The sequence below is a fragment of the Corvus hawaiiensis genome, chromosome 23 (genome assembly GCF_020740725.1).
Source record: "Corvus hawaiiensis isolate bCorHaw1 chromosome 23, bCorHaw1.pri.cur, whole genome shotgun sequence".
Lineage (NCBI taxonomy): Eukaryota > Metazoa > Chordata > Aves > Passeriformes > Corvidae > Corvus > Corvus hawaiiensis.
In genome coordinates this window covers 5531120-5551267 of record NC_063235.1, presented here as the reverse complement: position 1 = coordinate 5551267, position 20148 = coordinate 5531120, and the positions used below count along the sequence as shown (strand labels likewise).

At 52.6% G+C, this 20148-nt stretch overlaps 1 protein-coding gene across 1 annotated transcript in view; it reads right to left on the bottom strand.

Annotated features, from left to right (window-relative positions):
- Positions 1 to 9273: 9273 nt before the first annotated feature.
- CSMD2 (CUB and Sushi multiple domains 2) overlaps positions 9274 to 20148 on the bottom strand; it is a 350279-nt gene continuing 339404 nt past the window's right edge. The window contains 6 exon segments of the mRNA XM_048326964.1: positions 9274 to 12001; positions 14324 to 14497; positions 15292 to 15430; positions 16246 to 16333; positions 17211 to 17323; positions 18105 to 18266. Of these exon segments, the coding sequence (XP_048182921.1) occupies positions 14338 to 14497; positions 15292 to 15430; positions 16246 to 16333; positions 17211 to 17323; positions 18105 to 18266 (662 nt within the window). The 3' untranslated portion in view covers positions 9274 to 12001; positions 14324 to 14337.

Sequence of the window (20148 nt, the reverse complement as noted above, 5' to 3'; positions counted from 1 at the left end):
TCCTGGAAAGGGCCAAATCCAAGCCCAGGTGGATTCTTCCCTTCCAGGGAATTCTTCCTTTCCAGGAGCCAAAACAGGGCTCAGGTGGAATTCCAAGAAGGGGGTGAGCCTGGAAAAGGCCAAATCCAAGCCCAGCTGGATCCAGCATTGGGAGTTCCTCCCTCCCAGGAACCAAAAAGGGACTCAGCTCCCACCAGGTGGAATTCCAGGGGAAGGAATCCCATGGAATGGGGTGGAATCAGATTTTAAGGCCCTCCCAGCTCAAACCATTCCATGATTCCGTATTCCCATTGAAATTCCCTTCCCTGTGCCCTTTCCAAACCCAGTCCTTCCCTGGAGAAGGGAGCTATAAAATCAGTTTGGGACTGAATCCCAAATGTTTTCTTCCCAAGCTGGAATTCAATCCAGGAGCTAAGGAGGCTCCATAGGAATTCGGGACCAGACTCCCAGGACTGGGAAATGCGCTCCGAATCCGCCTCTTCCCCACCTCCCTCAGGAATTCATCCCCTAAGGAAGCAGCTTGGATGCCGTTCCAGAGAGATCGAAACCCAAGTGTCCCTGGAGATGGAACAGCTGGAAAACATCCAACCCTGTCCCGAATCCCAAAAAATCCCGACTGGGAGAGGGCAAGGAACAGCCTGGCTGAGCCTCTCTTCCCGGGGAGACTCGTCCCGATCCTTCTCCCTGAGGAATTCCCGTTTCCAACCCCTCCGGGGTATCCCGAGGCGGGGCCGCCCCGCGCTCCAGCTGTGCCGCACATCTGGGGCACATTCCAGCTCTTCCCGACTTTTTTTCCCCACGAGAGGGAGCTGCCAGCCCGCGGAATCCGCTCTTCCAGCCTGGGATATTTCCGATAAACGCGGTTTTCCCTCTGGAAGGGGCTGGAGCATCCCCCGGGATGCGCTCCCGGTTCCTCTTTGAGGGGGGGAAATGGGGAATCCCCTTCCTCGGACTCCTTCCTAACTTTGGGATGGACGTGGAAGGGCTGGAAGGGGCTGGGAGAAGAGAATCAGGGTGGGAAGGGCCGGGAAAAAGGGAACCGGGGACGTGGAGGGGCTGAGAGCTGAGCTGGGGTCTTGGAACAGGGAAAAGCCACTTCCAGGTGGGATCAAGGGCTGAGCTGGGGTCCTGGATCATGGAAAAGCCACTTCCAGGTGGGATCAAGGGCTGAGCTGGGGTCTTGGAACAGGGAAAAGCCACTTCCAGGTGGGATCAAGGGCTGAGCTGGGGTCCTGGATCATGGAAAAGCCACTTCCAGGTGGGATCAAGGGCTGAGCTGGGGTCTTGGAACAGGGAAAAGCCACTTCCAGGTGGGATCAAGGGCTGAGCTGGGGTCTTGGAACAGGGAAAAGCCACTTCCAGGTGGGATCAAGGGCTGAGCTGGGGTCCTGGAACAGGGAAAAGCCACTTCCAGGTGGGATCAAGGGCTGAGCTGGGGTCCTGGATCATGGAAAAGCCGCTTCCAGGTGGGATCAAGGGCTGAGCTGGAGTCCTGGAACAGGGAAAAGCCACTTCCAGGTGGGATCAAGGGCTGAGCTGGGGTCCTGGATCATGGAAAAGCCACTTCCAGGTGGGATCAAGGGCTGAGCTGGGGTCCTGGAACAGGGAAAAGCCACTTCCAGGTGGGATCAAGGGCTGAGCTGGGGTCCTGGATCAGGGAAAAGCCACTTCCAGGTGGGATCAAGGGCTGAGCTGGGGTCCTGAATCATGGAAAAGCCACTTCCAGGTGGGATCAAGGGCTGAGCTGGGGTCTTGGAACAGGGAAAAGCCACTTCCAGGTGGGATCAAGGGCTGAGCTGGGGTCCTGGAACAGGGAAAAGCCGCTTCCAGGAGGGCCCGAGGGCTGAGCAGGGAAGAGCCCCTTCCCAGAACAGACCCTGGAAAAGCTCTGCTGTGCCTGTGGAGCATCCCGGGCATCCCAGGAGGATCCAGGGATCCTCGGGAGCTCCTCAGTTCAGCGTTCACATCCCAGGCACGGATGGCCGGGATTCGATGGATGAGCTCCAGCACTTCCAGGGACGCTGCTCCAGCGGATCCCGCTGCTTCCAGAGCCAGCGCGGCTTCCCAAGAAGTGCCGAGGGCAGCGGGGAGGGAGCTCTGCCTTGGCGAGGGGCAGCTTTGACCTTCCTGATCCATCCCGCACATCCCGGGAGACGCCGGGAGCTGGGAATCCAGAGCCTGGCAAAGCCGGAGTCTGGGAAGATCGGGAATTAATTAAAATTCCGGGAAGCAGCTGTCTGGAGCTCCTGCCTTTCTCTCTCCCACCCGGATTCTCCCGGGAGCCAGCCCGGTCCTTGTCACCTCAGCTGATCCCTGTTCCCTGACATCCAAACCTCAGGATCCAACCCACGGCCAGGCAGGGCTTCTCTTCCAAGCAAAAAGAGCTGGAATCTGTTAAAATTATTCCAAGGGCTTTAAAAACCCGCTCGTGCAGCCACAAAATCCTTGGGAATACGGAGGGGTGGAGTCCGGCGTCCTCCCTGCCTTCCATGGGATGGGAAAGGCAGACGGGAAGAAGGGAATCAGGGTGGGAAGGACGTGGGAAAAGGGAATCAGGGCTGAGAGCTGAGCTGGGATCCTGGAGCAGGGAAAAGCCGCTTCCAGGTGGGATCAAGGGCTGGGATCTGGTCCTGGAGCGGGGAAAAGCCCAAGGAATCCCTTTGGGATTGCAGCAATTCCTCCTCCAGACCTGGGACCTCCTGTAGGAGCTTCCCAAACTTCCCAACTCCTTCAAAAGCTGTGGAAGAAGAGGAAAGGAAGAATCGGGATAAATGATCCCGATTGATCCCAGGTTGTTCCAAGCTGGCCTCGGACACTTCCAGGGATGGGACAACCTGAAAAAGTCCTGAAAAATCCTCTGGGAAATCCATCCCAGCCCCTTCCCAGCCTTCCAGGGAGGAATTTCTTCCCAAAATCTGCCCCAAACCCTCCTTGTTCCCAAAGGACACCGTCTCCCCCTGGGTTTTCCATGCTCACCCGCCGGGATCATCCCCAAATCCCAGCCCGGTGACATTCCCGCGGCCATGAATAATTCAGGAATAGCAGGAAAGCTTCCCGGAGCTGATGAGCCCAAATCTGCTGGAGGAGGTGAAGATGCGCTAATCACCGCTTGTTCTTTCGAGAGCTGATTAACCGCTAATTAGAATATTAAACAAGGGCTTGAATATGCAAATGAGCCGCTGAGGACGGAGTTCGTTATTGGAGGTGCGAGAAAATTCCCGATTTTTTTATTCCTGGATTTGGGTTTCGTTTTTCCCTCCTAAAAAGAGGGATTTGTTTTGAGAGCGCTTTGTTCTGCTGGAATGTTGTGGGAGCTGGGACACGAAGGATGAATTAATCCCAAACTCCATCAAAACACCGGGAATGGTGCTCCCAGCTCCATGCCCTAAATCAGGATAAGCAGGATTCCCAAGGTTCAGGAAGCTGATCCTGCTTTTCCAAGGGAAAAAAAAAGGTGAATTTTGGATGCTCTGCCCAAAATGGCTCCGAGATTCCTGCGGAGCAGGGAGCGGGAATGGGGAGCCAACGCCAGCCCCGGCCCCAGACCCCATCTCAGGTATCCCTGCAGGATAATTCCTGGCACAATCATCCCTGTATGGAAAACAGGGAACAGCTGCCTCCTGTCCCTAAATGAAATCATTAATTGGGCCTCTTAATGAGGGTTCCTTGCGGTGCTAATTAACTCCCAGGCCTTGGCAGAGGCTGGGGGGGTTCAGCCCCAGCACCGAAGAGGATCCAGAACCACCAAGGAATTCCCAAAACCCCAATTCCCAAGATTCCTGTTGTCATTTTCCCCTGCTCTGGTCCCCTCTCCGGGCTGCCAGAATTCGGGATGTGATCTCCTTAAACCTCCCTGTGCTGCCAGCACCGTTTTGTTCCCATCCCTTTTCCAGGGGTTTTCCAAAGGATCCCAGCCCAGCCCTGCTCGGCAGCACCATCCTGCCCCAAAAGCATTCCTTTGGAGAAGCATCCATGGAATCAGAGAATTCCAGAGTGCTTTGGGATGGAAGGGACCTTAAGGATCCTCCTGCCATGGGCAGGGACACCTCCCATGATCCCAGGGTTCTCCATCCCAGCCTTGGACACTTCCAGGGATGTGGCAGCCGCAAGTTGTGCTTGGGAATGCTGCATCCAACACGGATTTCCCATAAGGAATGGGATCATGGATTTCCCATAAGGAACGGGATCATGGATTTCCCATAAGGAACGGGATCACGCATTTCCCATGAGGAATGGGATCCCAGATTTCCCATGAGGAATGGGATCATGGATTTCCCATAAGGAACAGGATCATGGATTTCCCATGAGGAATGGGATCCCAGATTTCCCATAAGGAACGGGATCACAGATTTCCCATAAGGAATGGGATCCCAGATTTCCCATAAGGAATGGGATCATGCCTTTCTCATGAGGAATGGGATCACGGATTTCCCATAAGGAACAGGATCACGCCTTTCCCATGAGGAATGGGATCACGCCTTTCCCATGAGGAACGGGATCACGCCTTTCCCATAAGGAATGGGATCATGCCTTTTCCATGAGGAACGGGATCACGGATTTCCCATGAGGAATGGGATCACGCCTTTCCCATGAGGAATGACCTGCTGCTTTGGGATGCAGCTGCTCCCTATTTCCTTCCAGCGATCCCTGCTTGAAACCTCTTCATTCCCGGTGTTCCAGGCAGGCACCGGCTCCGGGAATGGCAGCACCACTGAGGAAATGTAGGGAAAGAATCCCAAATGCAGCAGGGAGTGGATTTTCGGAGCCAGGCTGGCAGCGCCAGCAGCAGGAGCCGCTTCCAGCAGGACTGGGAAGTTGGGAGCCGGGATCAAGGCGCTCCAGCTCCCGGCAGGTGGGAATGGTGCAGTTAATCCATGGATTTGTGTCCCAATTCCACGTGGTTTGGCCTCCCAGGGCGGACAGGGAGTGAATTCCCAAGGGAATTGTGCTGCTTGTGGGAGCCCCTCCCAGCTGATCCCACATCCAGGAATTCCAGGATAAAGCAGCTCCGGCAGCCTCGCCCTGGGCTCTTTTTTCTGTCTCAACACGGATTTTAAACAATTTCTCCGCATTTTTTTGCCAGAATTCCCGGCAGATTTCCGAGGGAACTCTCCGGGACAGCGCCTGCAATCCCAAAGCTCCCATCATTTGCTCCAGCCGTGTTTTCCAGGGGCGGAGAAGTGCTGGAAGCAGGGAAAAATCCATAGTTACAATCCCAGCGGCTCGGTTCTTTCTCCCTGCTGGAAAACCTGGGAATTGCCACCTGGAGCAGAAGGTTTTCTCTTGGCCAGGAACAATTCCAGGTCTGGGAGGGGAGGGATCAGTGTGGGAAAGCCTCGCTGAAGTTGTGAGGATTGAAAAAGGGAATTTTGCGGGGGAAAAGTCGGATTAAATGGGAATTTCAAAGCTGCTCCCGCAGCTCCCGGCTGGAATGAGCAGCAGGAAAAGCTGGAGATTCACCAGAGCCGAGGGAAATTTGGGTCTAAATCTTCAGCGGGTGGCGGTGCCTCGCTCCTTCCAGGAATCCCGGAACTATTTCTGTTGGAAAAGTCCTCCGGGATCATCCAAGCTGTGACTGATCCCATCCCAGAGCACTGAGGGCAACACCCGGGAATTCCTTGGATACCTGCAGGGATGGGGACTCCAAATCTCCCTTCCTAAAGCCTCGGAGTGGGATCAGCCGGGATTTATGGGATCCAACCTCCTCTGACCTCCAGGAGAGGCATGGAATTGTCCGGAGTGAGGTGGAATTGTCGATATTCCTTTGGCTCCCGCTCCTCGCTGCCTCCCGAAGGAAAACAGAGCCGCAAATCCTCCCAGGAGCTGAATTCCAGGCTCTGCTTCCCTGCCCAGCAATTCCCAACTTTTCCCGGGAACCTGATGGCTCCGGGTGCTTTTAAAGCGCTTCCTCCAGGACTCCGAGGCATTCCCAGGTCATTCCCGGCCCTTTTCCAGCCGCAGGGAAGGAGGAACAGGCAGGAAATCAGCTGGAATCGCTGCTGGAAAGGGCAAATGGAGCAATAATTCCTTGGGAATAATTCCTGGGAATAATTCCTGGATGTGGCCTGGCACCCCCTTATCCCTGCACCCTTAGGCGGAATTCAAGGGATAGTTAATTCAAGGGATAGTTAATTAAAGGAATATTTCATTAATTCCAGGGATAGTTAATTAAAGGAATATTTAATTCAAGGGATAGTTAATTTATAATTGAATTTATAAATCAAAGGTGGGAAAAGGCGCCGATTCCATCTTTTCCATCCCTCCCGGACTTCCACTCTCCTCACAGGGAGTTTTCCCACTCGTTTTGACTGGAGTTTGGAATATTCCGGGTTGTTGGAGGATTTTTCCATGTTGGGGAAGGGATCGGAGCTCGGGGGGATTCGTTTGAAAAGAAAATCCTAATTAAAGAGATCTCCCGGATTTGTTGTTTTCTCGGGATGAGGCACCAGGGCACGGATTCCACCAAGTCCCGCAGCTCTGCCATCCCACGGGAGGCTCCTGGGGAAGTCCTCAGGCGGCTCTGGAAATTCGGGAATGTCTAAAAGGGCTTTCGGTGGGATTTTTCTGCCTCCCCAGCACTGATGGCAGAGGGGGATTGGGGGTGCGGAATTTTCACACCTGCAGCTTCCAACCGGGAAAAAAAATCCTGGATTAGTTCCCTGTTCCGAGGCTGTCCCAGCTCCCACTGTGGGAATTCCGGGATGCGGCGCTTTTAAAGCGCCCTAGAAGCGCCATGGCCGCGGAATTAACGAGGCGTTAATGAGGGAGAGGCCTCATTAAGGAGCCGAACCGCGGCTGCCCGGGCCGAGCTGGGATTAATTAGGGATGGAAATTTATCCCAAGCCCTCCGCTCCCTCCTACGGCGCTCCCAGCTGCTCTTCCCGGTTTTATTCCCCCCAAAATGCCCGCTGGAAGCTCCAGCGCTCTCTCCCCTTTTCCCTGTTGCTCTCCCTGATTTTTTTCCACCCAAAACCGCCATGTGGAATCTCCAGCTCTCCCAGCTGTCCCGCTGCTCTCTCCTGGTTTTTTCCCCCAGAAAACTCCCAGTGGATGCTCCAGCTCCTCCAGCTCTCTCTCCCAGTTTCCCTGCTGGTCTATCCCTGTTTTTTCCCCCAGAAAATTCCCAGTGGATGCTCCAGCTCTTCCAGTTTCCCTGCTGCTCTCTCCCTGATTTTTTTCCCCCAGAAGATTCCCAGGGTTGGTCTCTCCCTGGTTTTTTCCCTCCCAAAATGCCCGGTGGATGCTCCAGCTCCTGCTCCGCTGCTCTCTCCCTGTTTTTTCCCAGAATATTCCCAGTGGATGCTCCAGCTTTCCTGCTGGTCTATCCCTGGTTTTTTCCCCCAGAAGATTCCCAGTGGAAGCTCCAGCTCCTGCCCCGCTGCTGTCTCCCTGGTTTTTTCCCAGTGGAAGCTCCAGCTCCTCCAGTTCCTCCAGCTCCCTCTTCCTTTCCTGCTGCTCTCTCCCTGTTTTTTTTCCCCCTAGAAGATTCCCGGTGTTGGTCTCTCCCTCTTTTTTCCCTCCCAAAATTCCCAGTGGGGCTCCAGCTCTCCTGGTTTCCCCACTGCTCTCTCCCTGATTTTTTCCCCCCAAAAGATTCCCAGTGGATGCTCCAGCTCCTCCAGCTCGCTCTCCCAGTTCTCCTGCTGCTCCCTCCCTCAATCAGCACCCGCTGGGAGGCCCGAGACGGATTTTAGGGATCTTTCCTTCCCAGGGAATGTGGGCAGAGCGGTCGGGAGATGGGAGAGCTTTGGAAAAGCACAAAATCCCTTTGGAGGAGATTCCAGGGCTGGGACTTGGGAATGGAGGAATTCTCTCCCCGTGAACACCCAAAAGCTGAGCCTGGGCCAGGGATTAAATCCCAAATACAGAAGGAAACCTTGGGAAGTGGAAGCAGGAAGAATCCTAGAATGGTTTGGATTGGAAAGGACCTTAAGGATCATCCCATTGCATCCAATTCCATGGACAGGGACACCTTCCCCTATCCCAGGCTGCTCCAACCTGGCCTTGGACACTTCCAGGGATCCAGGGGTAGCCACAGCTTCTCTGGGAAGCTCCGTGGACTCCAAAGGGTTTGGATCCTCTTCTCTCCATCAGAATCCATCTGGAATCCAGCAGGATCTCTTCTGCTGCCCCCAAATCCCAAGGAACCTCAGGCTCATCCCGCCAGGAACCGCTCACACCAAACCTCCCAAAACCCCTCAGCTCCCTCCCGCCGCCTTTCCCCGCCCTCATTTCGGGTGAACTGAGCCGAGGAGGGATAAATCCAAGGATAAATCCAGGGATAAATCCAAGGATAAATCCAAGGATAAAGCGTTCGGGAGCGGGAAGAGCCAAACAAAGGTGACGGAGAGCATCGAATCCACACGGGAGCGGAGCAGGAGCAGCCGCGGGACATCAAAGACTCCGCCGGGGCCTCTTTGATCCCAAATTCCATCGATCCCGAGTTAATTCCTGCCAATCACCGGGCACGGGGAGAGAGAGGAGGCGTCGGGCTCCTCATTAAAACCTCATTAAGGCAAATTGGGGCTCCCGGAGCGGGACTGCGGGGGTTGGGATGGGGAAGGGCTCGGTGCGATCCCGCTGTCGCTTCCCATGGGATATCCCTGAAAAAACCCCGCTGGAAAAGGGGGAAAAATTCTGCATTTAGAGGGGATTTGCCTGAATTTGCCCCATTTTTGAAACCAAGGAGCCGGAAAAGCCGGGAATCTCCATCCCAGCGCACACCCAGGAAACGCCGGGATGAACCTTTGGAAATGGACACAAGAAGCACCAGGGTGGGCTGTAGGGAAAAGCAATGCAAAAATCCAGATTTTTTTATTATTCGGAAGATCCAAAATCGAAAATAGCTTTGAAATTCCGCAGGGAGCGCCGGGAACACACGGAAAAGCCTCATATACAGAGACAGATAAATAAAAGGGGAATTCTGCAGACAAGCCGGAGGGGGTGGAGAGATTCCGTATGTACATTTTCATGGGAACCATTTATACACTTTATTACATTTACAAAAAAAAAAAAAAAAAAAAAAGCGGATTTTTGTTTTCCCCCACTACTTTTCCTTGTTTTTTCCTAGGATAATGAAAAAAAAAAAAAAAAATTACATTTTTGTGGGTTTTTTTCTTTTTTTTTTTTTTTAGCTGTACAAACTTTTAATTAATAAAAATATATCTCTGTACAAAAGAAGGATTGAGCTTTTTTTGGGGTTTTTAATATATTTTTTCCCTTTTTTTCCTAGTTTTTTTCCTTTTTTTTCCCTTTTTTTTTTTCCTTTTTCCCCCCCTTTTTTTTCCATATATTTTTTTCTTTTTTCCCCCCTTTTTTTTCCCGTATTTTTTCCGCAATTTTTTTACCATATGCAAGTCCTCTGGGCACAAGGATGGAGAGAATGGCATGGAGGAGATCCCAGCCAGCTTGCAAAAAAACCCGGGATAAATCCCTTTCCCACTTCCTGGGCACCAGCAGGAAAAGGGAATTCATGGATCCAAAGCAGCAAATTCCATCGAAGTCGAGCTCCCCCCTCTCCCTGCCTGGGTGGTTTGAAATATTTTGGATTTATCTGACACTCCTGGATGGGATTTTCTCCTGGTTTTTCCATGGAATGAGCGGGAGTCGGGTGTGGGAAGCCAATGTGTGTTTGTGCATCACATGGAGCAGCCAGGAGAGGATTCCCTGGAATCTGGACAGGAAGCTGGAAAGATCCAGGCTCTTCTTCCAAGGATTCCTGGGAGTTTTGGGCCCTGGAATTGGGATGGGGACACGGCAGGGCAGGAGCAGAGCTCGGGGTGGGTTTGGCTGTGGGGTTTTTAGGGATAACGGAGCTTGGAAAAGCCCAGGGATGGGCCAGGAGAGCAAGGCTGGAGGCAGGGTGGGATCCAAGGAATCCAGGGGGTTATCCCAGCCTTGTTCCAGCATGGAATGATGGAGAGAGGACAACAGAAAAAGGGGAATATTCCCTTTTAGTCCCTCTGGGATTTGTGTCCCATGAGCTGGGAGGGACAGACACCATCCCAGGCCTCTGCCCGTGGAATTCAGCCCTGGAATCCTCTCCAGCTGGGAGCACACCTGACTCCAGCGTGTCCAAATCCATGTGGGAGCACTTCCCTGACTCCTGCCCACGCTGGATCAGGGCTCTGGCTCCGGCTCCCACTTCCCAGGGAGAAATCAGAGCACCTTTGTGGGATTTTTGGGAGCAGAGGTGGCATTTTTTTGGGAATTCTGCTCCCTCTGGGAGAGCTGAAGGAGAGCCAGGAGTAAGAAAAATGAAATATTTCCGTATTTCCACCCAGAAAATCAAGGATAACCCAACAACAAATCCCAAATTATCCCATGGTTTTCAGCAGGCAGAACCGCAGGGAGGGGAAATCCGGGCTGGAATAGGAGCATGGATGGAAAACCCCATTCCAAAGGGTTCATCCGGATTTCCCTTGGAGCCTCCTGGACTCAGTGACCTGGGAATGGCACTTCAGCCTCCCCTGATCCTAAAAAAAGCGACTCCAAGCAAACCCTGGATCCCGAGGTGCAGCTCTGCTCCCCTGGGATGGCAGGGAAATTCCAGGCTGCCTTCCCTGCTCCCACAAAATCCCAGGAAACCTCGGTGCCCCTGGGAAATAACGGGAGCAGCTCAGGATGGGAATCACAACTCCTCCTGCGCTGCCATTTGGAGGATCTGTCTGGAAAGGGGAAAGGATTTGGGAAGTTTTTGGGGGAATTTGTGTTTGTTGAGCTCTTTGGAGAGGTTTTTTTGTCCCTTTGGATATTCCTGTCCCTCCTGGAATCATCTGGATTCCTGATCAGGGATTTGGGCCCAGCTCAAATCAGGGGGAGATGTTTCCTTCCCATCCCTGAGAGCTGGAAAATCCAGCCAGGGGCAGGAAAAACCCAGCCAGGAATGGCCAAAGGAGAATCAAACCACGGGAAAGAAGGGAAAAGTTTCCCAGATTTTGGGAAGGTCCCATTTGGAAACTCCTCCTGGGGTGGAAAATCCTACAAAAAATAACCCAGAAACCCAAATACGGACAAACAAATCCTCGTCCTGTCCCAGCCAGGGGATTTCCACCAATCCAGCCAGGAATGCCCAAAGGAAAATGAAACAGGGAAGAGGGGAAAAGCTTTGGGAAGCTTTTCCCAAGTTTTGGGACGGTTCCATTTGGAAACTCTTCCTGGGGTAGAAAAACCAACAAAGAAATAACCCAGAAATCCAAATACGGACAAACAAATCCTTGTCCTGGATCCAGGGGACTTCCATGAATCCAGCCAGGAATGCCCAAAGGAAAATGAAACACAGGGAAGAGGGGGAAGCTTCCCAAGTTTTACTTGGAGAGGCCCCATTTGAAAATCCTTCCTCTGCTCAAGCCCTGGGGTGGAAAATCCTACAAAAAATTAACCCAGAAACCCAAATCCTCATCCTGTCCCATCCAGGTGTTTTCCACGAATCCAGCCAGGAATGCCCAAAGGAAAACGAAACACAGGGAAGAGGGGAAGAGCTTTGGGAAGCTTTTCCCAAGTTTTGGGAAGGTTCCATTTGGAAACTCCTCCCTTGCTCAAGCCCTGGGGTAGAAAATCCTATAAAAAAAGAACCCCAGAAACCCAACCCCAAATCCTCATCCTGCCCCATCCAGGTGTTTTCCATGAATCCAGCACCTTGTGCACAACCTCTTTGTTGCCCGAGCTCTTCCCAAAGTTTGGGGGGCAGCTGGAAGGACCCCCCCCAGCTCCTTCCAGGACCACTGGGAGCAGCTTGGGAAAGCCTTCCCACCACTTCCAGGCCCTCCCTTCCCGAGGGCTTGGAGCGGGGCTGGGAGCCGCCGGCAGGGCGGGAGCCGGAGCAGAACCTTTGGCTTGGGGATCCAGCGGGATGGAGGAGGCGGATCCAGCAGCCCCTCGGGAATTCCAGGGAGCTGCAGCAGCTTCTCCGCGGCCTCGGCAGGAGCAGGGGGATGGCGAGGGGATGGATGGATGGATGGTGAGCTGGGATAATCATCCACTGGACACCGAGCCCGGGAATCTGGGATGGACACAGGGAAAACAAAGAGTAGCTTGTGACACAGGGAAATTCAGGAAAGCGGCTTTGTTATCCTGAAATTGGAATATTCCAGTCTGGAAGGGGTCTACAATCCACAGGGAACTTTTGATTGCTTGAACCTTGTAAATCCCAGATTCCTGTACAAAATTCCCTGTCTGGAATCACCCAGGGAAGGATCCCTCTTGAAGATCTGTTTTTCCTTCCCATCTCTCCCTGCAGTAAAACTTTAAAACCCCAGATTCCTGTGCAAAATTCCCTGTCTGGAGTCACCCAGGGAAGGATTCCTCTTCAAATCCCATTTTTTCCTGTTTCCACCTCAGGTTTGTTGGGATTTCCTTGGCCACTGACCAGGGCCTGGTTTGGGGCAGGCCCTGGGCAGAGCTGGTCCCACAAAAGGGATCCACAGGGATCCCTGGATCTGAGCTTGGAAAAGGCCTTGGAGATCATCGAGTCCAACACTTGTCAGCAGCCCACGGCACCGAGTGCCACATCCAGGCTTTCCTTGGACACCTCCATGGATGGTGACTCCAAACCTCCCTGGGCTGCCCATTCCGATGTCCAACCACCCCTTCTGGGAATAAACTCATCCTGATTTCCATCCTGAACCTCCCCTGGGACAGCTTAAGGCTGCCTCTTGTCCTACCAAGCCTCAAATCCAGCTCCTGGCCCTGCAGGGACATTCCAAGATCCACAAGATCCCTTGGGCAATCCTGAGCCTCCCATGACCACTGCTCCAACTGAGCTAAAAGAAAGTGGGATATTGGGAAGAAATTCCTCCTGATTTCCAGCCTAAAACTTCTGTGGGTTTTAAGGCTGTGTCCTCTTGTCCCATCAAGCCTCAAATCCAGCTCCTGGCCCGGCAAGGACATTCCAAGATTCACAAGATCCCTTGGGCAATCCTGGGCCTTCTTTCCCAATATCCCACAGAATTCAAAGGGAGTGGGATACTGGGAACAAATTCTTCCTGATTTCCAACCTAAACCTTCCCTGGGTCTTAAGGCTGTGTCCTCTCATCCTGTTAACCCCTGAGTCCAACTCCTGGATCTGTCCAGAACATTCCAAGATCCACAAGATCCCTTGGGCAATCCTGGGCCTCCTTTGACCCACTGCTCCAACCGAGCTAAAAGAAAGTGGGATATTGGGAAGAAATTCTTCCTGATTTCCAACCCAAACCTTTCCTGGGTCTTAAAGCTGTGTCCTCTTGTCCTATCAAGCCTCAAATCCAGCTCCTGGATCTGTCCAGAACATTCCAAGACCCACAAGATCCCTTGGGCAATCCTGGGCCTCCTTTCCCAATATCCCACAGAATTCAAACAGAGTGGGATATTGGGAAGAAATTCCTCCTGATTTCCAACCTAAACCTTCCCTGGGTCTTAAGGCTGTGTCCTCTCATCCTGTTAACCCCTGAGTCCAACTCCTGGATCTGTCCAGAACATTCCAAGATCCACAAGATCCCTTGGGCAATCCTGGGCCTCCTTTGACCCACTGCTCCAACTGAGCTAAAAGAAAGTGGGATATTGGGAAGAAATTCTTCCTGATTTCCAACCCAAACCTTTCCTGGGTCTTAAAGCTGTGTCCTCTTGTCCTATCAAGCCTCAAATCCAGCTCCTGGATCTGTCCAGAACATTCCAAGACCCACAAGATCCCTTGGGCAATCCTGGGCCTCCTTTCCCAATATCCCACAGAATTCAAACAGAGTGGGATATTGGGAAGAAATTCCTCCTGATTTCCAACCTAAACCTTCCCTGGGTCTTAAGGCTGTGTCCTCTCATCCTGTTAACCCCTGAGTCCAACTCCTGGATCTGTCCAGAACATTCCAAGATCCACAAGATCCCTTGGGCAATCCTGGGCCTCCTTTGACCCACTGCTCCAACTGAGCTGAAAGGAAGTGGGATATTGGGAAGAAATTCCTCCTGATTTCCAATCCAAACCTTTCCTGGAGCAGCTTAAGGCTGTCTCTCATCCCATCATTCCTTGAGTCCACCTCCTGGCCCTGCAAGGACATTCCAAGCCCCCACAAGATCCCTTTGATCCACTGCTTCACTAGAGCCACAGCGGATTGCATTTAGACGGGAAATCCGGATGAAATTCCCCCCTGCGACGAGGAGGCTGGGATGGAATTCCCAGACAATCCGTAGCTACTGCAAGCATCCAAGACCACCTTGGAGCCACGTGGCCGAGTGGAAGCCCTCACTGCCCACAGCACTGGGCGAGCTTTACGAACCCTTCCAACCCAACGCGTTCCGTGCCGCCGCGACCCTGAGGGGAGCGAGGGGACAACGGCGGCGGCCATGTCGCACTCACCGTGAGGGCCAGCGCTATACGGCCGTGCACACCGTGCTCACGGTGAACTCGGCCTCGCCGGCCATGATGTCTGAGGGCTGCAGGTTGCGGTCGTACATGGGGTTCTCGAAGGTTCCCCTCACGTTGGTGTTCTCGTGGCCGGCGTAGCCGTTGAACGGGACTTTGGGTCTCCTCCTGCGGCATCGGGGACAAAACGCACCCGGGTCAAGGCCTTGAGGGAGGGGACTGAGAGGGTGGGAGGGAAATGTGTTTTGGAGGAGGGGGGAATCCATGGGGATGGGGCGGGAAATCTGGGTTTGCAGCAGGGAGCGGGAGCGAAGGTGAATTTCCAACGCCACGGGGGAAGGAATTGGCTTGGGATCCTCCTAAATGTGGCCACAAATCCCAGTGATGGGCAGCAAAAGCCTCGCCGTTCTCTTCTCCCAAACCCTCGTCTCTCCATGCTTTATTGTCCCACCTCCTGAATTAAACCAGGCCTAAAGGGGGGATTTTAAGTCCAGCTCAGATTTCTCTCAAATCCCAGAATTTCTTTCACCTTTTGGAATTTCTGCCCCAAACCCACCTGTGTTTGTAGAGATAAAGCTTTGTTTTCCCACCTCATGAATTAAACCAGGCCTAAAGTGAGGGGGATTTTAAGCCAACCTCAGATTTCTCTCAAATCCCTGAATTTCTTTCACCTTTTGGAATTTCTGCCCCGAATCTTCCAAACTCTCTTTGTTATTGTCCCACCCCCTGAATTAAACCAGTCCTAAAGGGAGGGGGATCTTAAGCCCAGCTCATATTTCTCTCAAATCCCGGAATTTCTTTCACCTTTTGGAATTTCTGCCCCCAATCTCCCAAACTCTTTGTTAGTGTCCCACCTCATGAATTAAACCAGTCCTAAAGGGAGGGGGATCTTAAGCCCAGCTCAGATTTCTCTCAAATCCCTGAATTTCTTTCACCTTTTGGAATTTCTGCCCCAAACCCACCTGTGTTTGTAGAGATAAAGCACAAACCCTGCAATAATCAGGGCGATGAAAGGCACAAGGATGGCGGCTGCCACGGAGCTGCTGTTGGATGCAAAGTGGTGACCTATGGATTCGGGATCATTTTCCATCATGCTGATGTCTGGAACACAGCAGAAAGGAACACATTTCCCACATATTTCCCACATACTTCCCACATTTCCCACATATTTCCCACATTTCCCACATATTTCCCACATTTCCAAGCCCCTGCTGGGGAAAAAGGGGCTTGGCTCGAGTGACACCGGCAGCAAAATGAGGGAAGCGGTGCTGGAAAAGGGAATTGAAAGCTGCAGGGATGGAGGCAGCAAGGATGGAGATCCAGCCTAACTTAGGCCTCATCATTTATTTAGAGCTATGATTAAAGACAGGTGTAAATTGATTTATTTTGCTAAAAAAGTTCCAAGTTGGGCTTTAAGGGAGACTCCGAAACGCTGCAGTAACGAGCATCCATAAAGGTGACGAGATCCCGACAATCCTGAGGGATTAAGGAGCTCAGACCACGCTTTAAGAGGTATTGAGGAGCTTAAACTTCGGGTGGTTTAAGCTCTCAAGAGCATCTGTGAGTTCTGACTGAGACGTTTTCTGTGGTGGGAACAGGATTTGGGCTTGGCAGGGATGCGGAAATGTGGAGAAAAACGTGTCCAGGTCTGTTTGTGCTTCCAAACTCTCCCTGCTTTTGGACAGCAGCCTGGTTATCCCTCATTTTGTTCCCAAATTATCAATTTTATCATCGTGCTGTTTGTTTTGTGCTCTTTTGTCTCCCCCAAACCTCACACCCGAGTTCAGCAGAACACCCGGAAAGCGCCAAAAATTCAAGCCAGGGACTGGGAAAACATTCCCTGGCTGGAAACCCCCACCAGGCCAAAACAGAGCTTTTGGAATTAAGAGAAAAAGTGCAAATCCAAGGAATTTTACCAAGTCTCTGGAGGCCAAACTGCCCGAAGCCTTTGCCACGCACAAAGCCCTGGTACACGAAGGTGCCGCTCGAGGACTCCGACGAGACCTGCGGGGACAGGAGAAAGGAGATCAATGGATTTATCCAACATTTAACACCCAGCTCATCCCAGCCCCTTCCAAGTGCATTCATTTGATGCAATTCCCCAGAAAATCCTAGCATTTTTTAAGGAGTTTCACTGCTCAAGATGTCTCAAAGGAAAGGAAGCCAAAAAAATCGGGTTTGCCATCAGCCGGAGAGGACGTTGCTGATTCCAGGGGGAGAGGGAAAAAGCGGCCGTGGCTCAGTCGGATCCGCATTTTTTCCACGCTCCAGTGGATCCCTGAAGGGCTTGGGAAGCTCCCAGGGACAGGCAGAGGGGTGAGGAGTTAGCTCCATTACAGGGAAAATCAGCTCGTCCAGCGAGATGTTGAGCAGATGGAAAATATCCGCATGGAAGGAATCCCGTTGGTTTCTCCTCCAGCATTCCCTGGGAGGTGACGGATTTCAAAGCCCAGGGCAATAAACCCAAGCCCCAGCTGCAGGAGGAGCTGGCACACACGTGGTGTCACCTGCTGGGGAGGTGCCACATGGCCCCTCCCAGCACTGGGCGCTGGAGCAGCCTCATCCCGCTCCCAGCTCCAGGAATTATCCCTCAGCTTCAGGGAAGGGAAATCTGGGCCGTGACAGCCATGGGAGGGACAGACACCATCCCAGGCCATCTGCCCGTGGAATTCAGCCCTGGAATCCTCTCCAGCTGGGAGCACACCTGACTCCAGCGTGCCCAAATCCATGTGGGAGCACTTCCCTGACTCCTGCCCACGCTGGATGGGGGCTCTGGTTCCGGCTCCCACTTCCCAGGGAGAAATCAGAGCACCTTTGTGGGATTTTTGGGAGCAGAGGTGGCATTTTTGGGACTACTGGAGGGTGGATTTTGTGCACTCACGTGTCCATCCAGAGCCCATTTGTCATTCCTGAACTTGTTGGCAAAGATCTCCAGAGGTCCCATGATCTGGTACACCTGGAGCAGCAGGTGCACGTCTTCCTTCTTGTAAATCCCTGGAAAAGAAGAGATTCTGTCAGCTCTGGATCACTCTGGCTTGAAATAAGTGACTGGGAGGGCAGAGAAACCACCTCAGGGTTTGAGTGGACACCAGTCCTATCACTGGGATGGACTGGGAAACACAGCCCAGGGTATTGAAGATGTTTTCCATATGGAAAAGGACTCAATATTTAACTAATATTCAGGTTCTGCTGCTGGGTCAGGAAGAGCCTGGTGCTCCAGGAGGGCAGGGACAGGGAGCACTCATAGAACCATGAGCTGGAAGGGACCCCCAAGGATCCTTGAAGTCCCACTCACAGAATTTCATCTTTTTTGCCAAAAGCTCCAAGTCCTTCCTTGGGCATCTCCAGGGATGGGGACTCCAAACCTCTCCGGGCAGTTCCAAGGCCTGACCACCCTTTCCAGGAAGAAATTTTCCCTCAAATCCAATCTAAACCTTCCCTGGCCCAGCCTGAGGCTGTTTCCTCTCATCCTGGGAGCAGAGCCCGACCCCCCTGGCTGCCCCCTCCTGTCAGGGACTTGTGAGGAGCCAGAAGGTCTCCCCTGAGCCTCCTTCTCTCCAGGCTCCCTCAGGAGTTCTCCAGACCCTTTTCCATCTCCATTCCCTTCCCTGGACACGCTCCAGCCCCTCAAGGTCTCTCTGGCCATGAGTGACCAGAACTGGACGCAGCTCTAGAGGTGTCCCAGCAGTGCCAGCACAGGGGACAGCCCCTCCCTGGCCAGGATACCCCCTGTGCCAACGCCAACCCCTCCCAAAGGCCATGTGGTGCCCCTTACCGGACACCTGGAGCTCCACCCCACTGTGGTCAATCAAGGTGGCGTTGACCTTACTGGTGGCAGGGTCGAAGCTGGTGACGGAGAGCATGGCCGGCTGCTTCTTCCCCATGTACTCGTAGGAGCCCTTCCACAGGGAATTCCTCGCAAACACATCCGCGGGCACTGGGAGCACAGCGACGGGAGATGCATGTCATGGGTTAGCAAAGCATAGTCCCGGCTTGCCAAGGGGTGCTTACAGCTTCCTCTCTGACCTGACAGGACCTATCAGTGGCCACTTTGAATATGGGCAGTTCTTTAAGCCACTTAAAGTTGTGACCGCCTCTGTGATCCACACTTAAGAATAGAAACCCTGAGGCAGAGTCTCTCTGTCTCGTTTCCAGTGCTGGGACAGGTGGCTGCGGGCCCTGTGTGGGGGCCAGTGGGGCTGGCCCAGGCCCTGCTCGGGCCAGGCTGGGCTGGGCCACGGCCATCCTGGAGCCGATGGGCCCTGTTCCACCTGCGGAACCCCCCCTTATCCCTGCTGTGGGCAGCCAGAGCAGCCCGGCTCCCCCTCTCCAGTGCGGCCAAGATTCAGCTGAAGCTGCCCTGCTGTCCGGCAAAGATCATGTGACCAACAGCGATAAGTGACATTCCAGCTGCAAGGCCGAGGTGAGATTAACCCTTTTAGTGCTGTGAAGAGCTGAAAACCTGAGGAGAGTGTCCTGGGTTGCAGTGTATTCTATTACCATCCTCAGGAGCTGTTGAAATCAGGTGGGGCAGTGTTTCCTTGCTTCCGCATGACTCACAGATAACTCCCTCCGGACTATCTTCTGTTAATGAGCCTAATCAACACTTGGCCTCATGACTCATTACCCCATTGTGAGATGCTCCACCCAGAGGGAGGAACCAAGCATCCCATCCTGGATATACTCTGAGATTCTGAACACCAGAGACAACCCTTCCACTGGATTTCCAGAGGACAGGAGCTACACAGCCACCATTGGACCTTCTGAGGAAGAGCAGACCCTTTTCTACAGGATCACGGCTTCAGAGGACTGCAGCCACCATTCTACCACACTGCTACCACCACCCTGCCTAACAGGGTGTCAGGTTGTATCTTGACTCTGTCAGTCTGAACCAGTGTTTTCTTTTAGTTTTTCCTTTTCTTTAATTTCCCCATTAAATTGTTATTCTGACTTGGTGCCTCCCACTGGTTTGTTTTCAAACTAGTACAGAAGAGAAAGAGGAGATACTTAAGCTGAAATTCTGTTGTGAAGCTATGATATGTCAGAGTATCCCCTTGTAATTTCATGAAGATATGGGAGGTGGAGTGTTCAACTCGTGAGCAAAAGCACCTGCGCTGAGATAGGCAGATGCTGATGCAGCTGTAATTTCATGAGAACTTTGAACAGGCAGAGATGGACCAGATGAGGACTTCTGCTCCAAATGGGAAAGGAGAAAATCTCAGTTCCTAGAGATGCTCCCAGAGATAGTCCTAACGATGAAGATGAGGAGGACCCTTTGCTCCCAGGGAAGGAGAAGGGCCTCTGTTCTTAGAGATGAAATGCTCCCAGAGATGGGTGAAGAGAACTTTTGTTTCTGAACAGCTCAACCTTAAAACTGTACCCCAAAAAACTTCAAGAGTGGACCCTCGAAAGCAGTTGTGGGAAAAGCTGCAAGTCGGGGGAAGGACTCACATGCGAGCAGAGAGACTCCTCTTCCTAAATGGACTGAACAAGGTTATGGAAGTGGTAAACAGACTGAACATCTCAAGGGTTGTCTTTTTACATTGTCAGTGAGAGAAGGGAGGAAGGTGGGCAGAGGAGAAGAGTTCTGAAGGTGGTATAGTTTTTTTTTCCTCTTCTTTTAGGTCTGTTAATAAACTTCTTTATATTCTTTCACGTTTGGTGCCTGCTCTGCATTTCTCCTAATTCTTATCTCACAGAAGGTAAACAGTAATGAGTATTTTGGACCAAACCACTACAATGCAGAAAACTGGGAGTGTTTCTGTTTTCCAGGGGAAAAAAACCAGAGCAGGATTCCCATCTTTCCTCAAATTCACCGG